Source organism: Xyrauchen texanus, chromosome 2 (genome assembly GCF_025860055.1).
Source record: "Xyrauchen texanus isolate HMW12.3.18 chromosome 2, RBS_HiC_50CHRs, whole genome shotgun sequence".
Lineage (NCBI taxonomy): Eukaryota > Metazoa > Chordata > Actinopteri > Cypriniformes > Catostomidae > Xyrauchen > Xyrauchen texanus.
The window spans coordinates 18877220-18903304 of record NC_068277.1 but is presented as its reverse complement, the minus strand read 5'-3'; the positions used below and the strand labels follow the sequence as shown (position 1 = coordinate 18903304).

Here is a 26085-nt window from a genome sequence, read left to right as displayed (position 1 = left end):
ACATGTGCACGTGCACTTTATATAGGTATGTTATTTAGTCTGTGTAGTGTCATGTCGTTCTGGGTTTGTCCTGTGTTGTTTTATGTAGCACCATGGTCCTGAAGGAACGTGGTCTCGTTTCGCTGTGTACTGTACTAACTGTATATGGTTGAACGACAATAAAAACCACTTGACTTGAAGAGGAAACAATCAAGACTAGGTTAAGAATAGGACACAGTAATCTGAATAGTACAATTCACATTATAGGAAAACATCCAACTGGCTTTTGTGATCATTGTCAGGTATCAGAAACTTTAGAGCATGAAGCTTGTCCATTGCAGGAAATATGAAGCTGAAATAAATGACATGATGGAAGAAATGGAAAGATTTGGAATATCAGGAACAGGAGTGAAGAGTATACTGGAGTGTGGTGGGAATGGACAAGGTAGAAGATGACTGAACAGCTTCCTAATAAGAACAGAATTGATGATAGTTTAGGAGTTAGATAACTCCAGAAGATGGCAGTAGTGCAACATTAAGGATGCAAGCTGCTGGTAAAACCTAACGAAGAAGAACGTCTGAGACGCAAGCCAACCGTCCCCAGAAACCGTGACCCTATCCGACGAATTTCCACCGTAAGATTTTACTTAATAAAACACGAGGTATGTTACTGTGGTTCAACTCAAATGTGTTGGGAGCCCTTCCGGTGTACATGTATTGTTTTGTTTGTCGTCTGAAATGAGTTTTTCCTCTGTCAAATGGCTATTTCCACACAGCTGGCAAAGGATAAACAGAGCCAGTGGCCTGCAAAAATCGGCCTATTTTTCCAGACCGATCTGGTATTAGTCTGTATAGGTTTACGTTTTTGCGCTTGTATCATGCCTTAAATTGATCAAAAGATTGATGTAATTTTGTATGAGAGACACAATAACTAGCAACACAAACACAATTCTGCAAGCGTTCAACGCGACAGACTAGAACACTTCCTTTAAAATTGACGATAATTGATTCACGAGCTTCATTAAATGTAATACGAGTGTTATAGTTTGTGTGTTTGCTTTGCTTCCGATAACGGAAACGTTAGTTTGTCGTTTTGTTTTTAGTGAAGATGGGGTGTGACGCATCGCAATACATCATACACTCAGATTTATTCCTATAAATATGTATTAGCATCTAATGTAATGTATTAATTATAATTAATTACACGATATTAAGTGACTTATGTCTTTTAGTTGCTGTACGCGTACAGAACATGTGCTCTAGTGCTGTTACTAGAACTGTTGAGCTCATGACTGTATGTGCATATTACATCACAATGTGTGTCTCTTCTAAATATTCTGTTTGTATAATTACTAAAAGAGCGACTCTATCTAGTCTCCAAATACAGTGCTGTAATTTAATACAGGTTAAAGGAATAGTTCACCCAAAAATGAAAATTTGCTGATAATTAAATAATAATAAAAAAAAATTACTGCAGTAAATATGTTATGCATTTCAGTATATGATGCGTATGTTTTTAATCGCCTAAAGGCATAATGTATTTTGTTGGTTACAATATGAAAAAGTACCTCCTACTGTAAAAATCTACCTATTTGCTTACCTGACTGTCCAAGAGAATTGGCAATTTCTATCAAACGCTTCTCTTTCTCCACCCGGCTGTGCTACAGTTCAGATGAAACATCAAATAGGCACTGGTGCTCCTGCCAATGTTCCACAAATATTTCCTCCATTTCTTCGGTCCAATGAGACTTTCTTGATACCGCAGCCATGCTAGTTGATGTTCTGTTGCAGGTACATCAGGACTCCTCCCACTGAAACTTCCCCAGTTCTTGCTCTCTCGTTAGCTGTAGGTCAACGCTGCAGTTGTATTCAGTCAAAACATATTTCACATTGCGCAAGGTAGGTCCAGGTATTTAAAATCCATTTGCGATGCATCGGCGCTTCTCTCAAATTGCGTATGCATTATGTTGATAATTCATACATTGCGATCATCGCTCAAGGGAGCAAGCTCCATTTTGCCCACGATTTCAGGCTTTGTGGGCGATCTCCACAAAACTGTTGGCGAGTGAAAATCGGGCTTAAAATTGTGTAGTGTAAACTCGGCCTGAGTTGTAGTTAGTGAAACCAAGTGCGAGACCGTTTACTGAGATTCACAGGATATACAGGGTTTAATTAACACAGTGAGATCCATAGTATGGGTGATATCACACAGAAGAGAAGCTTCACAAACTTAAGAAAAGGTAACGGGCAAAACACCAAACAGATACCGACGAAGATCAAGAGCAAATATGGACCGGTAAATAACACTGTGAGACTTGACAGTGAAGTGGTGTGAAGGTGAGTTATTTATGCAGGCAGTGATGAGCGAGTGAATTCGAAATCGGGTGATAACGAGCGGAGTTTTGAGGGAGGTGCAGAGTCCGATGGAGGTGTGACAATGTAAAAGTTTTTACACACACCTGAGTTCACTGGAAAAACAGCACGGTCACAGCTGATGAATTCAGATATCGAACCTTTGTTTCTTTTGATGGTCTGAAATCCTCAGGGGTAAAATGTTCCCTGCACTACAGTTAGTTTGCTTCTTATTAAAATTCTGGTAAAATGCACCTCCAGTACCATTCTAAATGCATATTATAAGTGAACCAAACTTTTGAGCATCTACATCTGAGATGATGTTCGTGAGTAGCACTCAAAATATTGGGCACTTTGTGAAGGCTAAATATAGCTGCGCATGTGTGTCAACAGAGCAGCGCCATTGACTGACTTGCTGGAGCTGCATGTTCATTTTAAATATTTACTTATTAAACACAGCCTTTTGTGATTCACAGAGCTATTGCACATCTTCAAGTGGCTTTGAACAAAATGCACGAGTCCTATGAACTATTTTAATGGTTATTTTATATAATTTTTAGAGCTTGACCGTAACGAACATGACTAACACACAGTATCGGACTATTCGGACTGATACCCGATCCGTCTAAAAGCATCGGAGCCGATACCGATTAGGGATTGGCATTCATAAATAATTTGGTATTCGAATATTTAAGCTCATGAAAAAAAACTGAATATTTGAATATTCTATTATTCAAATGAAGATTAATGAGAAAGGGATATTGTAAAATATTTTTTTAGTCATAAATGTTGCGTCACCATTAAAAATCAAGCTGCTAATTAGATTCTAAACAAGCTTATATCATGTCCTGATTTTGTATTGATTTTTTTTATATATTTAAACAAGCAATGCGTGAAAACAAAATCTCTGCTTTCTGACAAGCTGCAGTACACCACTTATCCAGTACATTTAAACAGGAGCCCAGCTTTCTCACAGTAAGCCACATTCTCACAAGAACCCGCTTTTTTGGTGGCCATCTGTATGTACTGACAGAACCGTTTGCTCAATTAATTTGATCAACTTGCGTCCACACTCAACAGCGCCACCCAGTGCATTCTGTTATAACTGCCAGTTCTCACTGTATATATGGTCAGCAAGGCAAAAACTTTTCATTCCACTATATAACGATATAGTGGAATGAAAACAGACCTTTTTTCTTTGGATTGTACACAGATTTTGCTCCGATATGACTATGCAAAGGTACTCAGAAGGCTGCTTTCTTAAATATTTTTATCAAAGAATATTTGACAGTATTATTATACATTGTCAACAAATTCTAGAAATGAACACTGAGAAGATAAAGAATAAATACAATTAAAATATATCCTCAAAACATCAGTAATGTATGTTCATTATCAGTCAGTTGCCGACTATTTAAATATTGAATAAATTCAAATAAAATAAATAGCTAAATAAACATCAGTACAGTTTCGTATCAGTCAGTTGCTGACCATAAAAATAAAATAAATAACTAAATAAACATCAGTAGTACTGTTTAGTATCAGTCAAATGCTGACCATTAAAATAAAGAATAAACAACTTTTTTAATACTGCTATTCAGTTATTGGCAGGTTGTAAAACAAGAAGAATTTACAACTGCCGAGAGGAGAGATAAACCGCAGCAGCAGTTTAACCGTATTCTGCTACACAAGTTTAGGAGAAACTTTCAATGGTGGAAAACCAGACTTTTAAATATTACATTTTATAATGCAACGACTGGAATTGTTCACTTGAAGGGGGGACCAAACTGCGAATCCTGAACAAAACAGTTTAGGGAATACATGTTTACAAATTAACTTCCACTCAGCTGACAAGCAATGAAAGTAGCTACATGGTTAGCAAGTTAGCTATAAGCTCGTTGTCATGGAGAGTAAAAGATGGACCAGCATTGCATCTCACCAACTAGGTAACAATGTAGCGTGAAATCAACACTAAACTGAAACAATCCACTCCTTGCCATTTCAGAAGCGGTGATTGTTGCGCAGATGTACAAATATTTCTTGCCACGTTTGCCAGCAGCGGATAGCACTGCTCATTGTCTTTCCACTGGAGATGTCACTTTTTTATAACATAACTTTCTTTGAGAACAGCCCCAACAAATAGGCCTAATGGAAAAGGCTACGACCAGGGAGAAAAAACTAATATCCATGTTTCCTTCTAATAAACTCTACCTTTCTCCAAAGAACGTATCAATGGAGCAAGTAGTCTATTTTTTCCATTAAGGGGTTTCTTCCGTTTTCCGTTTTTAAAGCTCAACAAAAAGCACACTCTGTTTAAAATTGGGCTCATCCGTTTATCATATTTGACTGACGTGCTAAAAAGTTATCACTAAAAATAAATTGTCTTTGTACATGTTAATATATTTTTTAATAGAAAAGGCTGTACGTGAATGTAGTGTATTTCTCTTTATATTACATTTTACGTTTTCATACGTTTTTCTTCACAGTCCTCATTTGTCTCTCTCCATCTTCCATCATGAATATGTGTTTTGGAATCACTGTGGTGTGAAACCATTATAATGAGCTCATGCTATATTTTTGACTAAATATTTGATGAAAATCTCCTGCTTTTGTTGGAAACATGACAGAAGATGTGCATAGAGCAGCATTGATCTTGGTCTTTCCCCGCAGAAAATCTGCGACACGTTCAGGTGCATCCCGCCTTTAGTTGATGCTGTCAACTAAAAGTAACGTCTTCTGTAAGTGCGTGTTCACAGTCACTTTGATATGTCGATAAAGCACATCTGGCTTTCAATGCATTCATTTAGGTTTATTTTTGAGTCACAAACTCGTTTGGCAATTCTATACGTTTGGCTTTTGATATCGGAACTATTGGCATTAAGTACGTTTCTTTCATAATGTTTACCCATTTTACCGGTATAAACATTCGCACCAGCGTCGTCCTATGTACCAAGTATAACTGGTAAACACCATATTCCGTGGCAAGCATGCAGAAATATTTTTTGCAACTTGAAATCTTTGTCTATTCATTGGCCTGTGAGACTGAGCATACACACAGGGCTTACATCGGAGCTCCAAATGTCCATTGTAAAACTGATGGCTGAAAAATCAGCGGTCAAGAGCTTGTGTGTACGCGGTGATACAGCATTGTACATGTCTGGTAGACACATATCCGAGAAATAACGCAGACTAGGTAGGGAGTAAAGTGGCTGGGGGTGTTCAACGATCCTCCAAAAGCCCACGTCCCCCACAACGGAAAACAGCTGATCGTCTAATGTGATTAATTCCATGATTTTATTGGTGATGCCCTGACTCCTGAGTAATTGTCTTTACTTTTTCAAATACCCAAGTCACAGGAGTCAGATTACTGGGAGGCTGCAGTTTTTTCTGAGGAACGCAGCATGCTGTTCAGGATGCTTTTTCAGGTGGCAAATTAAATTGGAAGTGTTGAAACTCTTAGCTGAGCTACCCCCTCTTGATATTTCAGCAGAAATATCATTGCACTCATTTTGGTATTTATCTGAGACTTTGAAAAAGACACAGACTGCAAACATTTTCGTTGTCTCCGAAATACTCGCATTCAGTGTGCATGGCTGATCACTCGCGCTACAAAATATTTTTTTCCCCGACGCACATCTGACAGACCTTTTTTTTTATTTTTATGAATTTCATTTATTTGGGTAAGTATTTAATTATATTACACAGAGAGAAAAATTTAGGATTATGCAACAGACATTATACAATTCAGTGCATTTATGCAATTATTTAAACAATCTGTATATATCTGCCTTTTTCATGCTTATTGCTGATATGCCAATGGTTTAATTTGATAAAATAATCGGCAAATAAATATCAGCGGCCTAAACATCAGTGTATTTTTAGTTTTTTCCATAAATCAGCTTTGATCTTAAAGTATTATGATTGCCTAACCTGTATGTCTTAAGAGTCTGGCCTCTTATTTTGTCCTGCCTTGAGGTTTGTTTGTCCCTTCTTGCTCCCATTATATTCAGGCTAAATTTGTCTTATCACAGCCTTACAAACAAAAACAAATTCACTAAAATGAATGCATGCAATTTGTATAAAGGTAGTATTAAACTGTAATATTATTTTCCTTTTTCGGTCTTGTCCTTTTTTGCTTGCTGTTTTTCTTCCGCAGTGAAGACATGGAAAGCTGTTTAAATCCCCTGAAGCTCAGGTGGATTTTGAAGCTGGTGATTTGAGTGTTTTGCAGAAGGGGAAAGTGATCGCTGCACTTTTGCCATTTTTGCTACAGAACATGAAGACACCAAGCCAATAATCCTTTCTGTGTTTTCCCCCTTAATTTTTCAGCTTTGCATTGTTCTTGGAAAGTTGTGTGCCTCCTGTTGCAAATTCCCTGGGAGTTTGCCACTCTTAGGCCCTGTCTCCCTCCAGTTGGCACAGATAAAGACTCAGTTGGCACTCAACCATCTGAATGCAATTGCTGGCCGAAGCGACACTCCCCCTGCAATTGCTTCACCTGCCTTGACCTTGCTCAACTTTCTTAAGGTCACCATGTCACATCCATTATATAATCCCCTTGGGGGGACATTTCCTAATGGTCAGAGACCCATTGGGCCTGGACAGTATGGGTCACGGCCTGGACTGGAGCTGGGGGCAGCCCGTCTTGGCCCAGGATCCATGTCCACTTCTCGTGGGGGATTGATGGTTAACCAGCAGATGACTTTCTCGTTGGGACAGCGTCAGTCGCAGATTTCCCCAAACCTTGAAGCCGCAGTAGACCAGAACCTTAGGGGAGCCCGTGAGGACGTTCGCCTTCTTACTCAAATACTACAGCAACCCAAAACAGCAGACCCTCGCTTGAGAAAGGACACAAGGGATGAAGGACTTTCCTCAGGAGGGAGTGGTTACCCAGGGACTGGTGGTGCCTCGAGGTCCGATAAGACGGACTGGTCTTTGTACCAGGTCCCCAACAAGCACTTTGCCTCTTCTAGCATGGATCGTGCTTCCAGTTCTAAACAGGTGTTCCAGTCTTCGGGTTTTGGTGTTATTGGAGCATCCAGTAGTTTGGAGAGCCAACCTCCACCAGAAAAACGACCTTCACGCTACACCTCAGAAAGTGCCAGCAGCATCCTCACCAGCTTTGGACTCTCAAATGAGGACCTAGCGCTTCTAAGCCACTATCCAGATGATCAACTGACACCTGACAACCTCCCATTTATTTTACGAGACATCCGTATGCGCAAATCAAAGAGGAACATCTCTGATATTGATGCAAGATCCAAACTCATGGACTCTGACCCACGGCACAGCAGTGTCATTGACTATGGACATTCTAGTAAATTTGGCTATCCTGAGGAGAGCTTGGATGGTTATGCAACTGAACACCAACCTAAAGAGTCACCCAAGTATGGGAGGGAAGTCTCTGGAACTTCCTTTAGTGGCGTGGACATCACAAAGCCTCCTCAGCCATGCCAATCAGCTTCAGGCCCTCCACAAGTTCCAAAGCTTCAGAAACCTCCACCAGTGGATTCAAGACCCACTAAGACAATCTCAGTGAGACCATCTACTTCCCAGTCTATTCTGCCACTTTCCATTCGACCTCCACAGATGCTCCCTCCACAGATGCTCCCTCCACAGATGCTGCCGCCTCAGATGCTGCCGCCTCAGATGCTGCCACCTCAGATGCTGCCTCCACAGATGCCGCCTCCACAGATGCCACCACCTTCACAGATGGTGCCTCAGCTTGGTGTTCATCCTCTGATGACCATCGATGGTATCTCCAGAGGTCCAAGCTCTAACTGGATCCCATTCCTTTCACCTCCAATCAGCATGCCTACTGCAAAGAGACTTCCATCCCCCACTATGATGAATGATTACTCAGCAGCTACTCCAAGAATCTTTCCTCATACATGCTCTCTATGTAACATTGAATGTGTCCAGATTAAGGTGAGTATTTTCTTACGCAGTAGTGCCTAATTTTAAAGATGGCTTGCATTTATTTTATTGTATGTAAAGGGCCAGGGCTTTATTTGTTAAAATGTGTTGCCCTACATTGAGATAAATTGTATTACATTTAACAATTAAATAAAATTTCTGAAACCTGTAATGAAATTTTTATGTTTGTTAACATTACTTGCTCATTAATTGTGACTGGTAAAAAATAAATAAAAAATACAAATTTATTTATGTATATATGTATGCCAGTTATATAATACAGTGGTTAAACTACAGCTGGATTTTTTTTATAGTCTTATAATTATACTACAAGACAATCCCAGTTTTGGCATGCTTGGGAGGAGACCCGCTAGTCTGTTTACCGGAAACGTGCAGACGCCTGATGAAAAACCTATAATATTGTTGAAACGTAGTATCAGCCCTTGAGAACTATTGATTCCTGTTGTGGAGGCAGAGTTGAGAAGACCTGATGACTTACCACAGCGCTAAAGATGAGAGACAGACAACGATCTTCTTCAAGATTGACATTACAAGAAATCTTTGTAATACCTGAAGCCACAATTTGGACTTTTTTTCCACGTTGGAAGAAGTTTTGTCACAAACAACAAAGACTTTAAAACAATTGTAGTAATGAGGCCATAGTGGGATAAGCTGTAAAGTGTACTTAATTTTTATATTTGATCCTTTTTTAGATTTTTTTTTTTTAAGTTAAGAATTATAGACATCTAAATGTTGATTGCTTTTGCATCTGCAGGTACACTATATTTTAATGTAACTTGTAATGTCAAGTAATGTATCTTTTAATGTCAAATGCTTTAAAAACAGAAGAGCCATTCTCAATGTAAACAGACATGTAGAATGTTTGAGTAAAAGACACTTTAGGAAAAGAAATGCACTGTTCAAAACACTATTTTACAGTTTTAATAGATTGACATATTTGTTCATTGAAGCATGTTTGTCTTGTTTGCAGGACTGGATTGAACATCAGAACACAAATCTTCACATTGAGTGTTGTAGACTTCTTAGGAAACTGTGAGTGATTTACAATTGGCTTCCATAGTAAAATTTGCACTGATAGGGCTCCTATTATGCAAAATTCACTTTTACATGGTGTTTGAACATAAATGTGTGTTGACATTGTGTGTACACAACCACCCTTTAATGATAAAAATCCACCCAGTACTTTTTTTTTAATCCCCATTAATCATAAGCACTGTCTCAGAACTCGCCATTCACAAGTTCTGCCCACGACTGTTGACAGAGACTGACGATGGACATGTTTGTGTGTGTTGTTTCATTATAGTGCATAGCAAACGTCAGAACCGTAGTTGTGTGTGTGTTGCTCATCCATCATTGCAAAACTGCTGAAAAAACACTACAACAAATAAATAAATTTATCAAATAACCATTCAGAAACTTCCTGGTTCATTCTCAAAGTTGTTATTCTGACTGAGTCTCTCCCTTGTCAGTGTCTGACTCCGGTTCAAACATATAGGGCTGAACACCACTATTTTCGCTGTCAGTCATATTGTTTATGATGTCTAGTTATCCAAAGCAGAGATGTCAAAACGGTATAATAAATAATCTGTAGGTTATTTTGAGCTGAAATTTCACAGACACATTCTGGGAACACCAAAGATTTAAATTACATCTTGTGAAAAGGGGCATAATTGTTGCCCTTTAAGAATTTAATAATGAGATCTCATTTAGCAATGAATGGAAAGCTGTTTTCATGTTGTTTTCATAGATACCCTGACTGGAATGTTGAGGCTGTCTCTGTTCCAAGGTAAGCTTCCAATGTCTTCAATTTTGGACATAGAGGGCTGGTTTCATAAAAAGTATCAGCCTTTGCGAAGATGCAATTAATGGGGTATTAATTTAAATCAAGAAATAGGCTTAATATATACTTTGAAAGCCCTGTTTTATTTCTGAAAAGGCATTTAAATGTACTTTTGACAATTTGTTGATCATCTACAGACCTGAATCAAAGTCAGAACACAGCAGCTCGAAGCATCGCACCAGATCTCACTCATACTCCAGATCCACTAGCCCGAAGCGCCACCATGATTCGTCAAGTCGCCGTAAACGGTCACGCTCTCGATCCCATTCACGATCCCGGAGCCCTCGAAGGTACCAGCGCAACAGAAGTCACAGCCGGTCTCGATCCCCCTATAGGAAGAAACGAGTCAGCCCTTACAGGCGGAGGTCCCGTAGTCCGCCATCCCAACGATCAAGGTCTCCAGGTTACAGTAGTAGCAGTAGGCGCTCTCCTGCACGTCGATCAAGCCCCCACCAAAGCAGCCCCTCCCATCAGAGATCTAGCAGTAGTGAACGACTGGCCAAAAAACTAATGTCGTCAGGTAGGATCAATTATTGTAATACTATTTTACAAATGGTCCAATGTATGAAAACGTATTTTCATAGGACATTTTAATTTTTTTCCTTTTGAATCGCTCAAAATACTAATACATGAAGTTTGTTTTTCACCCACAGCTGAGCTTTCCTCAATCACAGATGGTAGTACTTTGAAGGCCGTGGTGAAGTCCTTGGCACCAGCCCTACTTGCTGAACTAGCTAAGAAGAGAAGTATTTCCACTACTTCCTCATCAAAGAGAAGCAACAGCAGTCGGAGACTGTCTTCCTCTCCTCCTAAGAGAAATAAACCCTCCAGTTCAAGCAGACCGTCCACCTCAAGGACTACCAGCTCTTTGAAGGTAAAGCTTCAAACAGGAAGATGTAATTGTGCCTGTTTATCCAATATTTTGTGCAGAAATTATAATGTTTTTAAGTGTAATTACGGAAAACGTTCATTGTTAAAGATAACGATTAATGGAGGTGTGTCTGTACTTGCAGTTCTGTACAAAATGTATTGATTTCAGTCTTTGTTTGTACAGGATGTGAAGCCTAAAAGCAGGGATGCCCCAGACCCTGCCTGTTTGCTGAGGCTCATGGGAATTCCTCATGGCACTACCAGTAATGATCTGACTAAAGCCATTGAACCCTTTGGCAAGATTTATACTGCCATCCTCTTCGTAGCCATTAAAGAGGTAGAAATACTCTGTTTAGCATGTTTTTTGTTGTTTTTTTTTTATTAGGGGTATCAGTTAATGCTGCATAAACACTTGCTGGGAGGGTGGAACCTTTGTAATGTAGCCTGGATTCATTACAGTGACAGACACACCACAACACCGCTTCCCTGTCAGTGATAAAATGATGAGAATGGACATCTTGGTGCTATTATTTGATGGACAAAACAAGCCCAGATGGGACTTGTGATAGAAATCAAGACTTTTTTGTGCATTTTAATTACCTCCTGAAGCACGTCAAATCTTAACTATCAATCAGCTTTTCCTGTGGAGTTTAAAGAGTCGCTGGACACTGGCATTGTTGCTCTGACGTGAATCATGATCGCAGCTTCGCGATTGCTGTAGGAAAGCAGATAGTCACAGTCTACAGGCAGTTTAATATTATGGAGAATGAGAGTTTAAGAGATTGAATGGCCATTGCAATAAATACTCAACCTATGGTGACTAAAGCATCTTTACACAGCAAAGGTGGCACAGAATCTGAATCTGAAGTGTATTTTCTAAGAGCATGAATAAATGCTTTTACACAGCAGTTGCAAATGCATAATTGTAATTGTTATGAGTTTAATATTTTAATTGTAAAATTATGAATATAGAAATATGAAATTAATTAAAATTTGTATGAATACTAAGTATTTCAATAAGTCAACCTCCCAATTAGACTTAAGTTAGCATTTGATAATACTCGAATAGGTGACATTATATTGTGGAAGGCTTTGTTTGGAAAATGTTAATAGAGGATTATATTGTTACACTTTATTTTTTTTTTCCTAAGATGGAAATCAATGCATTTTGACAGGAAAATATGTATATATGGTGTCAAATGTTAGCATTTTCAAAATCTGCGATTTATCGCGATTAACTACAAAAAATAAATGTTACTCGCATTTAAAAAGGTTATTCGATTGACAGCCTAATAAAATATAATGCAGAAAAGTGGTAATATATGAACAAATGCCTGAAATGTGATTGGTGTGGCTGATGCAAAATTTTCCCTTTTTGTGTCTTTCTCTCCTCAGGCCTCAGTGTGTATGGAAAGAGAGGAGGATGCCAAAGCTTTGCTCAACTGTAAGAACCTGACAATTAATGGGCAAATCATTAAGATCTGCATGGAGACGGTATGTATACAGGTATCAAATCTATGAACAGCCATACAAAATCAGATGAAGTCTAATCATTGTACATTTGTAGGATGCAAGAAGAAATGAAAGAAAAAAATCTGAGAAGGCTGTGAAAACTTTTAAGTAAGTTCCCATCCAGTGCAGCAGTTTTGCAGTGAACCCAGGAATGCCAGTTACTATTATTAAATATACAGATACATATTTGTACATCATGTAAAAAGTCTTGTTAATGTTTTCTGTGCCTTTACATAGAAAAGAGCTTACTACATCAAAGCCAACCCAGTCAGTGAAAGTAAAAGGTACAAACACAGTCAAGGCACCTCTGTCAGCTAAAGCAAAAGTGTTGACAAGTGCCAAGAGGTCTCCGGTAACCAAGGCACTCCAAAAACCAAGTGACACTAAAAAGACTGTACAGTCTGCTAAAGCTAAATCCCTTGCTAAGGGATCAGGTAAGTGACCGCATCAACTTCCGTATTTGTATCGTATGGTCATGTAGGACACTGTTTAACATTTGTTTGTGTTATTTGGCAGAGAAACCAGTTACCAAGAAGATTGTTAAAAAGGTATGATATTTAGTGTTCTCCCTCAATTTTTACCCACAAATGTTAACAGGAAAACCTGTTAATGTGTTCATTGATAATGTTCACTGTAATTCATCTAAATCATTACATTTATGATGTGCAAATAGATTTTACCCCCAGGTGCACCAGCATAAATATTTGTTATGTACTAGATGCTTTTCATTTGAAAATATATACTGCACTGATCTTAGGGACAGTTAAGCTGAGCAACCTGGGGCTAAGTGCCTTTCTCAAAGGTGTAGTAGGGTTAGAGCAGTGTAGTTATCTTAGTTACTTGATCACTTTTTGTAATGAACATGCCACCTTAGCATTAGCAGCAACCATCAGGCTAGATACCATGCTTTTTCAGGTTTCTTCTTATATGTGATAGTTAATTTATTTTAGTTTATTACGAACGACTTCTACCATCTTTGTTTGACCACAGGCAATCCCCTGGAGAAAAAATATAGTTGTGATTTCTGATCTTCCAGAGGAAGTGGTCACTGAGGATGAACTCACAAACCTTGCTAAACCCTATGGCTTCATCTCAACTCCTGTCATAGCTATCATTCAGCAAAGGGTAACTACTTTGAAAAATTACATACAAAATCATTTATGATGGCGAGATGACAGATCAACTTGCACACATATATATGTCTAAGAATTGTGATCTTTGAACTAGTTTTGACGTTATTGTGTTTTTCAGGCTTACCTGCAAATGCCTAACACAGTGGCAGCTGAAGCAATGGTGAAGGCCTACACCGAAACCCCAGCTAAAGTGCAGGAAAAACAGATAACTGTCAAGATGATGTTGCAACCTATCAACCTGAACTACATGGTGAGAGTGCACTAATTTTCTCTGAAAATTGCCATTATTGTATTATCTATTTGGGTTGACAATAAATTACTTGAGAAATATACATTTAGGTTATTTATTAGTTATTACACTGAACTTATAAACACAGTTGATAAGCACTCCCTCTGTTGTCTGTGCATTATAAAAAAATGATGTAAATGTTTTATGAGCATTTATAATCTCTTTGTTACTAGTTAATACTGACCTTTAGCTGTTTACCTTTTTTATCCCCAAAGGAATCACTTTTCAGAGTACTGATGGGCATGGAGAAGTCACCTGTAAGTAAATAACCAAATGTTTATGCTGATTGTAATTTGCTGTGTGCCCCTTTGGTTTTATATCACACAAAATTAAATAGTTGGGATGACGTAACTGAAATATGTCAAACTTAGAGTTGTCACGATACCAAAATTTCAGTAGGCTGTTCTAATACCAGTAAAATTTCACTATGCTATTGAACACTCCTTGGGCCTATTAAAATTTTATTTTTTGCCAACTTCCATGTTTTATTTTTATTTTTCCTGAATTTCAAGTTTATTTCAATTTCTTCATCAAAACTGTGTCTAATTAAATTAATTCAAACTTAAATTAAAATAGAACAATTACTTCTATTCATACAAACTAATTTATTTTATCAAATAAAGTGCTTTAGTAAAGATACACAACTTATTCTAAAACAAAACATTGGTCTAATTTGTTTCAAATAAAATGCTGCACAACAGAGCATTACATAAATGAAAACATTGATAAACCTATTCATTACAACGTCACTCTTGCTTGTGAGACTGGTTCTGTGTAGTTTCACACTTCTGAATAAGACAGTGGTCATATGACCCAGTGTGATTATTGAAGTGCAAAATGCTGTAATTTCATTACATAAATATTTAGTCTGCAGGCACTGCGCACGTCACCGTGAGTGAGCTATTTGTCTGTCATCTACTACAACAAGCACAGTGCGCAATGCTCATAAAATGTGGTGTTTTGAGCGGATTTACTCTGAAACACTGGTATCGTTACATCTTTTTTTATTTTAGTATTGACTTGGTACCGAAGTACCGGTACTTTTGACATCATCACTACAGACTTATTATATAGTGGTTCTTTTCAGGAAATTGTCACATTAGCAGAACGTCTACTCATCGTTAATAATGTGCCAAAAACACTTGAGGCAATCAAGGAAGTAGAGAACCTGATCCAACACCATGGTTCCTACAAGAAGCATTTGCCTCTGAATGGGAGGGTAAGAAGTTTTATCATTTACACAATATTATATTTGTTTACTTAATATCTCTAGAGGGAACAGAAAACACAGTTGTTGCAAAGTAAGGTTCTGTCATCTTGAGAAAATGTTGAAGGCTCAAATCTTCCATTGTCTTATCAAAATATTACATTTGAGATCTCTGCTAATCTCTGTATGATTTTATTTATTTTCAATCTAGGTAATTTTTGAAATGGAGAGTGCTGCAACTGCTAGGACCACCTACAGTCAACTCCTCAAGATTCGTTGTATGGTCCAGAACAATTTGCTTGCCTTCCAGCTTGCCAAACCACTCAAGGTAGTTGAACAGATACTATCAGTCATGTGCTGTGCAATGCCGCCTCAACACATTTACAGATGTTTAGTTGTTGCCGAGGTGATGATTAATTACAAATTAACTGACAACATGTTGTTTAACAGGTGAAAAAGAAGCCACAAGCAAAGGGGTAAGAAGAAAATAGTTTTACCTTGTGGTTTTATTTTCTTATACAGTGTTATCTGGAAATACCAAAAAAAAAAAAATTCTATAATGTTTAACTCTCCTCTTAGAGCTCAACCTCCTGGTAAATCAGCAGTTACAGAAGGGAAACCTAATACCACCAAAGCTCAAAAGCCAGTGGATGAAGCAGCAGCAACTACTGCATCTGCAGCTAATGGTGCTGCTACTTCAGAAGCAACTCCCATTTTTGCCAATGCTGGTGCCCAGGACAAATTGGCCACTGCTCTCTCTATCACAACAGGCAAAGCTGCCTTGACTGATGCTGATGTTGTTATTACTGAAGGAGAGAAAATTACTGCTAAAAGCACAAGTGATAATGAAGATAAGTTAGAAGCTGACAGTATTACAGCTGCAACTGGTAATGTTGAAATCTCTGCAGGAAATAATGTAGTCCCCAATGATGTGACACTTATGGCTGCTAATGCAGAAATAACTACTCCTGAGATTAAAGGAGAAATTGATCCCCACAATGATACCCAAACTGATAAAGAAACTGTGGGGATGACCCAAGAGACTGAGATTGAATTGGCTTCCTCAGTTCCCACCACAAAATCTGCTGTTTCAATTAATAAAGCTGATCAGACAGGGGCTTCACCCATAAACAATCAGAATATCCTGAAGGATGAAGTTGTGTCCAAAGAATTTGAAGCGAAAGCAACTGACATAGAGAAGTTTGCAAAAGACTGTGATGTTAAATTCAAGTCAGAGATGGAGATTGTTGCTTCAACAGCTTGCAGTCGAGAAACTTCAGTAGAGGCCATGGAGACTACCAAGGGCACTGATGACATGGAGGGCAGTTGTGCACCACAGGAGAATGAGAATGATCTTAAATCACCTGAACATTTAGACACAGATAATAACCTTCAACAAGTGAATGACCTTAAACCAACTGAACCTTTTGAGACCAATAATAACCCTCAACCTAATGATCAAACCCAATCTGATGAGAAGCTTGTCCTGTCAGCCATTGCATCTGACTTTATTCCAACCTCAGATCCTGCTTCTGAACTGCCTTCCTCTTCTGATCAAACTGTCAGTGATTCAGCTGTCAATGTTACACCTGCCTCAAACAGTCCCCAAACGGTACCTGAGCCCTTTGATGACAAGACACTGGACTTTCCTCCAGTTACGCAGGAGATTTTGAAGGAGCTTGAATTAGCTGTTCATCAGTGTCGCATGCAGTCTTCATTAAAACATGCTGAACATGAAGCCAAACAAAAGGCTGATGCAGAGATAAAAGCTGCAGAGAAAATGACTAACACATTTCCATCATCCTCAATGGCGGCCACATCAAATAAATCTGCTCAAGCATTGAAGAAAACAACCCAATCTGATAGCAAAAGTGTGCCATCTGAGAAGGAGAAAAAAACTCAGAATTCCAGAACTAGAAGCAGGCAGGTGGACACCTTGTCCCCAGAGAAGGAGGCAGCTTCTAGACACAGGAGCAGGGGAAATTCTGAAGAAGATTCCCCTTCAACTAGGCGTTCCACATCATCCTCCCGGAAGGGCAGGCATGAGTCTAGCCCTCCATCAAAGAGATTGAGGGGACATGATGATGATCGCAAGGTGTGTCAATTACCGTATTTTCTAGAAATATAGTCGCACCAAAATAAAAGTTGCATCTGGTCATAATCGTTTTGATGAGGGAAGTAAAGTTAAGTTGCATCTCTGTAGAAGTCGCACTGACAGAGGTTGTATACGGCAGGCACTAGGACCTGGGATTACCAGTCCGACTTCCCTTCAGCTGCTCCAAATTTAAAAACAAACTCTGTGAATATTCTCAGGATCTGTGTATCATATCTTGCAGTATTTAGCCTTGTTTTAATCAGGAGCATTAGCTTTAAGTTATCGTGTGACAGTTTTTCTTAATGATTTATATTTCATGAAAAAAGGTTTTTACAAATAAGCCACATCTGCTCATAACGCATGTAACAATGCTGTATTTAGTCTGCGAGTAAAAAAATATTCCTGTTGTATTCTATTCTTTAATTGACATTAACGATATGTAGATATTTCTAATATTTGCAACACTCTTTGATAAGCACATTCACTATATGGTTCACTTACTGAAATTTTGTGAGGAATTACATTTACAAAACATGTTACAAAACAATGTTATAATGGGACAGAATATTTAAACTGGCTGCATTAAGTATTTGTAAAGGCAGAATACTCTTAATAGGCTACTTTAAAGCGTTACTACCTTCTCTGACTGGTGTTTTCCTCTGTGTGTGTGTGTGTGTATGCACTTATATTACGGAAAATGCGGTAACTGTTTTGAGAAGATTCTTATATTTAGCTTTTCGGGTGGATAGATTGCATTAACATTTTGGCCTAATTTGTGTTATTTGCTTTTTTCAAAGAGTCATAGCAAAAGCTCACAGCCCTCAAGAAATCGCTCAAAAGCAAGTACAGTTGAAAAGGTAAGATTCAACAGAAATGTTGGTTATATGTCGGTGGTTGCAGTCTTATAACTGAAGATATCTGTGGCTAAAAAATAGCATTTGTGCTTTTCAGGCAAAAGAGGAAGGGGCAATATCAGAGAAACTGTTTCCCTTTAACATTGATGAGTTTGTGACGGTCGATGAAGTAGGGGATGATGTGGAGGACACAGTGACCTCAAGCTCTGAGTCTTTAGCCAAGGGTAAGAAATTCCAGGATGAACCTAATCCTCTCTCCACCGTCTCTTCTAATGCAAAGTCGACTCCAGCTAATAAACCAAAACAGAAGACACGGTCTAGATCTACAACTATCAAGACTAGATCTTCTGAGACCAAGGACCTTGAAGTTATTGACACTGCAGATAAAATGGAAGCCAAGACTGAAGAAACCATGCTAGTGGCAGAGGATGTAGAATCTCAAAAGCAGAAAGGGAATGAGCCTCTGGAACAGAGTGTGGATAACCAACTGGAAACTGTCACAGTGGAACCTTCTATTGTTGAAAGTGAGAGTACACAGCCTTCTACTGATCTAGAAACTTCAGGTTCTGCAGAGGTGGACCTCAGTGGTCAGACAGAGACCTTTTCAATCATGAAAGAATGCTTTGGCATTGAGCCAACCTGGCCTGTTGTTTCCTCCCCTGTCCAGATGGAAGACTGCCAAACAACTTCTTCTGAAAAGTTAGAGAAATCAGAAAATAGTCATGCCGAGCAGTCTGAAACTTCTGTCCCAGATTTGGAAGATGAGGCAACTATAATGTCAAAATTTCCCCTCCATGATGCTATGGTGACTCTTGATGAGTTTAGTGAGGGTGAGGAGGATTTTCCCGAAGAAACAGATGAGAAACAGCATTTAAAGGATGGTGAAGTGCCTGAGGCCATTTTGACTGTTGATGAAGTTGTAGATGAGGAAAATGGGGGTGAAGAATACCAGTTGGACAAAGAACTTCAAGGTCTGGTCACACTTGATGAAATTGTTGAAGAGGAGGATGAGGAGGAGCTTGATTCATTCAACCCTGAGGTCAGTTTTGTTCTCTTATCCTTTTCCCAAGGCTACCCCTCAGCACATTATACCAAGCTTGTTCAAAACCATTATTAAGGTCTTTATGTAATTACATGGTTTGATTTTGTTCTTTCCTGTACCTGCTGTTATTTGTTTCAATGTTGCTATGGCCTTTGTTTTTTCTTTCAGACACTTGTAACCCTGGATGAGGCCAAGGGTGATGATGAGGAGATTGAGGAAGTGGAGCAGAGTGAGGCCAAGCCTACCAGTTCCAACTTTAAAACACCACCAAGGCCTGTGCAATCAAGCCAAGAGACAGATGTCTGTAACCTGGAAGAGCTTTGTAAGATTAACTTTGTAACTGTGGATGAAGTAGGGGAAGAAGAAGAGGAACAGCCACCCAGTGAACAGGTCAAGGAGCAGAAGGTAGTAAAAAAGAGAGCTACAAGGGCCAAAAAGAAAGCTCGGCAGACTCCAGGTGAGTAAAGAGGGGGGAAAAAAATATTATTTTCTGCTTGCACCCTCAGATGAATATGTAACAGATTTTTCAGGGGTAGGTGGCACCAGTGAGCATTATATGGTGTCATTTGTCTCCTTTTGCTCTCTGTAGTGAGAAGATCCACAAGAGGAAAAAGAGAGGCAGCAAAGAGTGAAAACATGCCAGATGAGCCTGAGATGAGTGCAGAGGATGAGCCAGCACCAACTGCTGCCAAACCTGAGAGTCCATCTTTTGCTTCAGACCCCGTAGAGCTTGAAAAGCCAGAATCCCAAAAGGCTGAATCCGTGAGAGTTCCAGATTCATCTAGCACAGGGGTTGTCTATTCAGAGGAGTGGACTGGAGTCAAAGATGATGACAACTCCAGAAAGTCAGAAAGAGCTGTTGTTGACATGCCTGATGAGGACAAAAAAACAGCAATCAAAGGTATGCCAGAGGGACAAATAGTTTCTCACCTTGTATGTAGAACGTATTTGTTCTCCAAAGGAATCTCATTAATTCTCATAGAAAACTGTTTTATATCTCTTGTTAATTGGCTATTAACAATTGTAAATGCCATTGTGTTTTTTTACTTGTTTTCATTTGTAGAAGAGTCTGAACAAATGCAGGAGTCTGATCTGAGGGAGGAACCTAAGGCCATGAACGTTTGTTCTCATTCCCCTATGATTGAAGAAGTCACCTTGCCCCCATATAGTCCAGACAACCACGTTGGTAAAGAGATCCATTAGAAATAACACACAAATGTCTAACATCAGCTCTAACTTAATGCCTTTATGCAACCAAAATAATTGTTGTGTCTTCTGAATCAGTGTTGTCAGCTTACATAAAACAGAAAAGCTTGCATAAAGGCAAATCATGCTATAGAGTATGTGTTTGGTTGTCCTGTGATAGACCTTTTATATTTTGACCGATTGAGCTCAGTCAATTAATAGCATTGTTTACAGCATGTTTCTTGCTTATTTTTATTTTATCTATGTCTTTCATAGGGGTTGAATTTTTGGTGCCCAAGACAGGTTTCTTCTGCAGACTTTGCTCTCTGTTTTATGACAATGAGGGAACTGCAAAGAGTCACTGCAGTAGTCTACAGCATTATCAGAATCTGGAGGTACAAATTACAATTTAGTTATTGAAGTTAATTGCACCTTATTTGCATGCAGTATGTTAGTGTTTCTCTATGAACTGGATTAAGTGTTCAGTCTTTTACAAGAATGAATTGAAATAAGCTCCTACATTTATATTTTATACCAAAAAGTATATATATGAAATATTAAATCTGGCATTTATATAATTGATACAGTTGAAGTCAGACATTACATACACCTTAGCCAAATACATTTAAACAAATGTTTTAACAATTTTTGACTTTTAATCGTAGAAAACATTACCTGTCTTAGGTCAGTTATGATCACTAATTTATTTTAATAATGTGAAATGTCAGAATAATTGTAGAGAGAATGATTTATTTCAGTCTTTCATCTCATTCCCGGTGGATCAGAAATTTACATGAACTTTGTTAGTATTTGGGAGCATTGCCTTTAAATTGTTTAACTTGGGTCAAATGTTTTGAGAAGCCTTCCACAAGCTTTTCACCATAAATTGCTGGAATTTTGGCCCATTCCTCCAGACAGGACTAGTGTTACTGAGTCAGGTTTGTAGGCCTCCTTGCTTGCACAAGCTTTTTCGGTTCTGCCCACAAATTTTCTATCGGATTGAGATCAGGGCTTTGTGATGGCCACTCCAAAACCTTGGCTTTGTTGTTCTTAAGCCATTTTGCCACAACATTGGTGGTGTGCTTGGAGTCATTTTCCATTTGGAAGACCCATTTGCTACTGAGCTTTAACTTCCTGGCTGATGTCTTGAGATGTTGCTTCAATATATCCACAGTATCCACAGTTGCTTCAATATATCCATATCTCATGATGCCATTTATTTTGTAAAGTGCACCAGTCCCTCCTGCAGGAAAGCACCCCCACAACATGATGCTGCAACCCACATGATGCTGCAACCCACATGCTTCACGGTTTGGATGGAGTTCTTTTGGCTTGCAAGCCTTAACCTTTTTCCTCCAAACATAATGATGGTCATTATGGCCAAACAGTAAAATTTTTGTTTCATCAGACCAGAGGACATTTCTCCAAAAAGTAAGATCTTCGTCCTCATGTGCACTTGCAAACTGTAGTATGGCTTTTTTTGGTGCAGTGGCTTCTTCCTTGCTGGGCAGCCTTTCAGGTTATGTGGATATAGATACTTGTCTACCTGTTTCCTCCAGAATCTTCACAAGGTCCTTTGCTGTTGTTTTGGGATTGATTTGCACATTTCGCTCCAAACTATGTTCATCTCGGAGACAGAATGCATCTCCTTCCTGTGCAGTATGATGGCTGCATTGTCCCATGGTGTTTATACTTGCATACTATTGTTTGTACAGATGAACATGGTACCTTCAGGCATTTGGAAATTGCTCCCAAGTATGAACCAGATTTGTGGAGGTCCTCAATATTTTTTCTGAGTTCTTGGCTGATTTCTTTAGATTTTCCCATGATGTTCAAGAGTTTGAAGGCCTTAAAATACATCCACAGGTACACCTCCAATTGACGTCAATTAGTCTATCAGAAGCTAGTTGCTAAAAAGCTTGACATAATTTGCAAACTTCTGACCCACTGGAATTGAGATATAGTCAATTAAAAGTGAAACAGTCTGTCTGTAAACAATTGTTGGAAAAATTATTTGTCATCCACAAAGTAGACTCAACAAAACTATAGTTTGCTTAAATGAAATCTGTGGAGTGCTTAAAATATTAGTTTTAATTACTTCAACCTAAATGTATGTAAACTTCTGACTTCAACTGTTATACCTGCCTAATATTTAAAGGAATGTTGCAGGTTGAAAGAATTTGTGACTTAATGCCACAAGAAAAATGATTTGCCATAGGAATAGTGTCGGTGAGAAATAGCTAGTTTATCCACCTAGAACAGTAGTTCCACCTCAAAAACAATTAAGACAACTTAAGTGAAATAGTTATATTTGAAGTGCTTTAAAAGTAATCTGTGCTTTAACAAAAATATGAGCAAAAGTACCATTACTTTCATTGTTACCTTGACTTTTAAAAGGAAAAAAAGTGATGAGTGAAAAGAATTTATATATTTATACATTTTAAATATAATTGTTTAAAATTTCTATATCTAAAACATTATGCATGAAATTTTGTCAATTAAGCTGAAAGGTGCTGTACAGGATTTTAAGCCCTCCAAAGAAAGTGTTGAGACCGACATGGAACTGAAGAGCAGCAGTGTGTCTTCTCTCATGGTTGTCAAACAAAACCATAGCAAAATCAGCACCCTCAGCTGACAACTGTTAGGAATCTGAATATGACATTAAAACTGAATGTTCCGCTTCAACTAAAACAGCATTAGATTTAGCAAAATGATTGATGGGCACATCAGTGTCTTCTGATTGGCTGATCAAATAATATGTCTGCGGCCTGCTGTCATATTTTATGTTTGCTGTTTATACAGTCGAGTGCTGTCACAGTTGTGTGCGAAATCTCAGGACACCTATCTCAATGATATCTTTCATTTTTTGCATTCAGTTCCATAAAAAAAAATCGCTTACAGCACCTTTAACTTGTATTGAACCCGGAACATTGCTAAACATACCATGTAAAACTTTTTTGACTTTTCATTATTGTAATGGATACATTTTTCTCAGGTGACTTGTCCTTATACACATGAACATGGTCAGATATTAACTATAATCAGAAAGTGCTAATCTGCAGTATAGTTGTAACTTTCATCCTTTTACTCTCTCCTCCAGAAATATTATAAGAAGCTCAAGTCTCAGCAGCAGGGTGGCACAACATCCAGTCAAAGTTCTGCATCTGAGTAGCCCATTTAAATGTTTTTGTTTTTGTATTGATGTTAATTGATGGGTCCAATTATTTGGTTTAGTTTTATTAATTTTTCTTGTTTAGGATGGCAAGGCTCTTGCTAAATAAATAAAACAGATCATATACTCTGTCTACAATGTCTCTGTGTGACTTATTGTGATTAGGGCTGGGTTTTGATACAGATTTCCCGATTAGATTCGGTATCGATTCATATGGGTATATTTGAGTTTAGTATACTTGTGTAGGAAAGTAGTTCTTTCCCAGCAAATGCTGTTAATTATTCAGGGGACCTTCTAACTAGGTATAATATGAAAATATTAGGGCTGGGAGGAAAATTCGACTGTTACAAATCAAGATTCTTGAGCCAAATTATTTTCAAATAATCTCAGATGAAAAAGCCACATTTGTATTTATTTAAAAAAAATTACATATTTATCTTAATGCTACAATGGTTAATAGATAAGTATTGGATCCTGTATTTGTGCTGAGATCCACATAACAGGTTTTCTCTCTGAGAAGTTTTCTCTTTTATTCTTAACGTTTAGTCCTTTTAATACACTGCTGCTACAGCCATCAAGCGCCATTTTTTCACTGTCAGACGTCTAAATCCTCTGCTGTGATCAATGTTCCTGTTATTATGCGTATTTGTCAGAAGTCATTCTTCAGGTTTTGTCTGACACTGCTTTAAAAAATAGTCTAGCTGTGAACACATGTTAAGTCTCTAGTGTGTCGCAGTTGTACAGAGACGGATCCATCTAAAAAAAAAAAAAAAAATAACCAAAAAGGTAATTGCGAGTGAGGTGGCCAATTGGGTGGCCAGACTTTGGTCCATGGTGGCCATGGCCACCCCCTGGCTAGACACAAAGATGCGTGCTTAAGGAAATACACCCGATTATATTTTGAATAACAGACGAACGACATGCTGGCGATGCTCGCGTCTGATTTGCTTTTTTGTTCAGAAGTTCATCTAAGCTCAGGATGCATATTCAAATAACATGGAACGACTTTGGGACTGCAGGTGAATGGTCATGTGTGTCATAATCCAGCACAGCCCCAGAAATGGATCTTGAACTAGTTTATTCTTTGGCCTCCATTTGTATGTTGCAAAATGATCATTATGATAATAGTAATAGCTTATGGTAATATAAGTTATTTTATATTCTATAATAACAATTCTATAAGAACAATTATAAAAAGTTTGATAAATTAAAGCTATATATTGAATAGGCCTATTTCATTTTGAATAGAAATGGACATTATTCAGCCTTGTACATGGATCCTTTAACGTCAACTAGCTCAGACTACACACTGACTGGTGGTTTTAAGTAGTTAAGCACAATGTCTACCTATTACCTGCAAATTACAATACAAAGTGAATACAATAGTCATTTCAGACAACTGTTCTAAAGTAGAATTTTTTTAAGAGTTTTTTTTTTTAACTTTTTTTTTTTTAATGACATTTTTAAATCCTAGTTCTTACAGAATCGCGATACATATTGAATCGGCTAGAAAATATCGTTGTAAAATCAAATCGGGATGTCTGGCAATTCCCAACCCTAGGAAAAAATTATTTTTTTTACTAATTATATTTTATACGTTTTTCATCATTTTGGTCACAGTTTAGCTTGATGATAATTTTGTATTAAAACAGTTTAATTTGATAATATTGTATATATTTTTTGTTACGTGTTTATTGTTTAATAACATAATTTGTGCCATTTACAGGTGTTTACACTAATTTGTTGAACACATGTTAAAAACAGTTCTGTCTCTTTCCTTGAGCTTGTGAAAAATACTGTTGCCACTGGATTTTATCTTAACTTCCAAAACTTTAATCCGACAGGTGCGGAACCACTTTTAACGTATGCAGGTCCATACAGTTTTTTTTCTTGTTTATTTATTTGATTTATTTTCCTGTGTTAGGAAAGAGTTTTTACTACCTGTTTAATTTGCTGTTATGCCCATAAAATAAATCGTGCATATTTGCTTGCTGTAATAGGCTATTGAGTCTCAAAAATAATTAGGCTATTAATGAGTAGCCTACTTGCATCTGTGTAAATAACAATAATGAACCATTTATTCATCTGTAAGGTTTTGTATGGATTGTGAACATTAACAGTTGGTAGTGGATGCCATTTAATAGAAACTATTTTGTCTTTTTTCACACAGTGTAGAGGTGTGCACGGCCTTTGAAAATCGACAATAGTGGGCCTTGGAGTGAAATACACACACACACCTAATTACACAATGACGTTAAAAAATGAAAAATTACCATAACTGAAAATAAAAACAAACCCAAAGGTATGGAAGGGGGCCCTGAAATCCTTCCCTGTTCAGGCAATCTACGAATTTCAGAAGAGACTCTTTGTAGTGTGCCAGAATGTAAATTAAACCCATCATATCAGACAGGCTATCATAAACAGAATCCAACCTTCCAAGAATAAGGTGCTAAGCTTTCTCTTAGTGGCAATACTTGGCAAGGATTCTAACAGGTGACAAAAATAGTGCTTCAAATCCTATCCTTCCGCACAGCTTTTTATTATGTGGGACATGTTAGATGTTAAAAACAGTGATTTCATTTGCATTTCTTTAAACATGGCAGATAAAAAACTAAAAA

General features: G+C 38.0%; 1 protein-coding gene across 1 annotated transcript; it reads left to right on the top strand.

Moving 5' to 3' along the window:
* Window positions 1–563: 563 nt before the first annotated feature.
* Window positions 564–25436, top strand: LOC127654432 (zinc finger protein 638-like). The gene is made up of 25 exons (XM_052141631.1): window positions 564–614; window positions 6661–8259; window positions 9239–9300; window positions 10016–10054; window positions 10246–10628; window positions 10762–10982; window positions 11163–11315; window positions 12374–12472; window positions 12546–12598; window positions 12728–12924; window positions 13007–13038; window positions 13481–13615; window positions 13742–13873; window positions 14128–14169; window positions 15000–15131; window positions 15331–15447; window positions 15570–15595; window positions 15699–17214; window positions 18012–18071; window positions 18166–19107; window positions 19279–19567; window positions 19700–20011; window positions 20174–20296; window positions 20572–20690; window positions 23396–25436. Exons 2-25 carry the CDS (start codon window positions 6865–6867, stop codon window positions 23465–23467), a joined length of 6651 nt encoding a protein of 2216 aa, XP_051997591.1. The 5' UTR covers window positions 564–614; window positions 6661–6864; the 3' UTR covers window positions 23468–25436.
* Window positions 25437–26085: the final 649 nt, after the last annotated feature.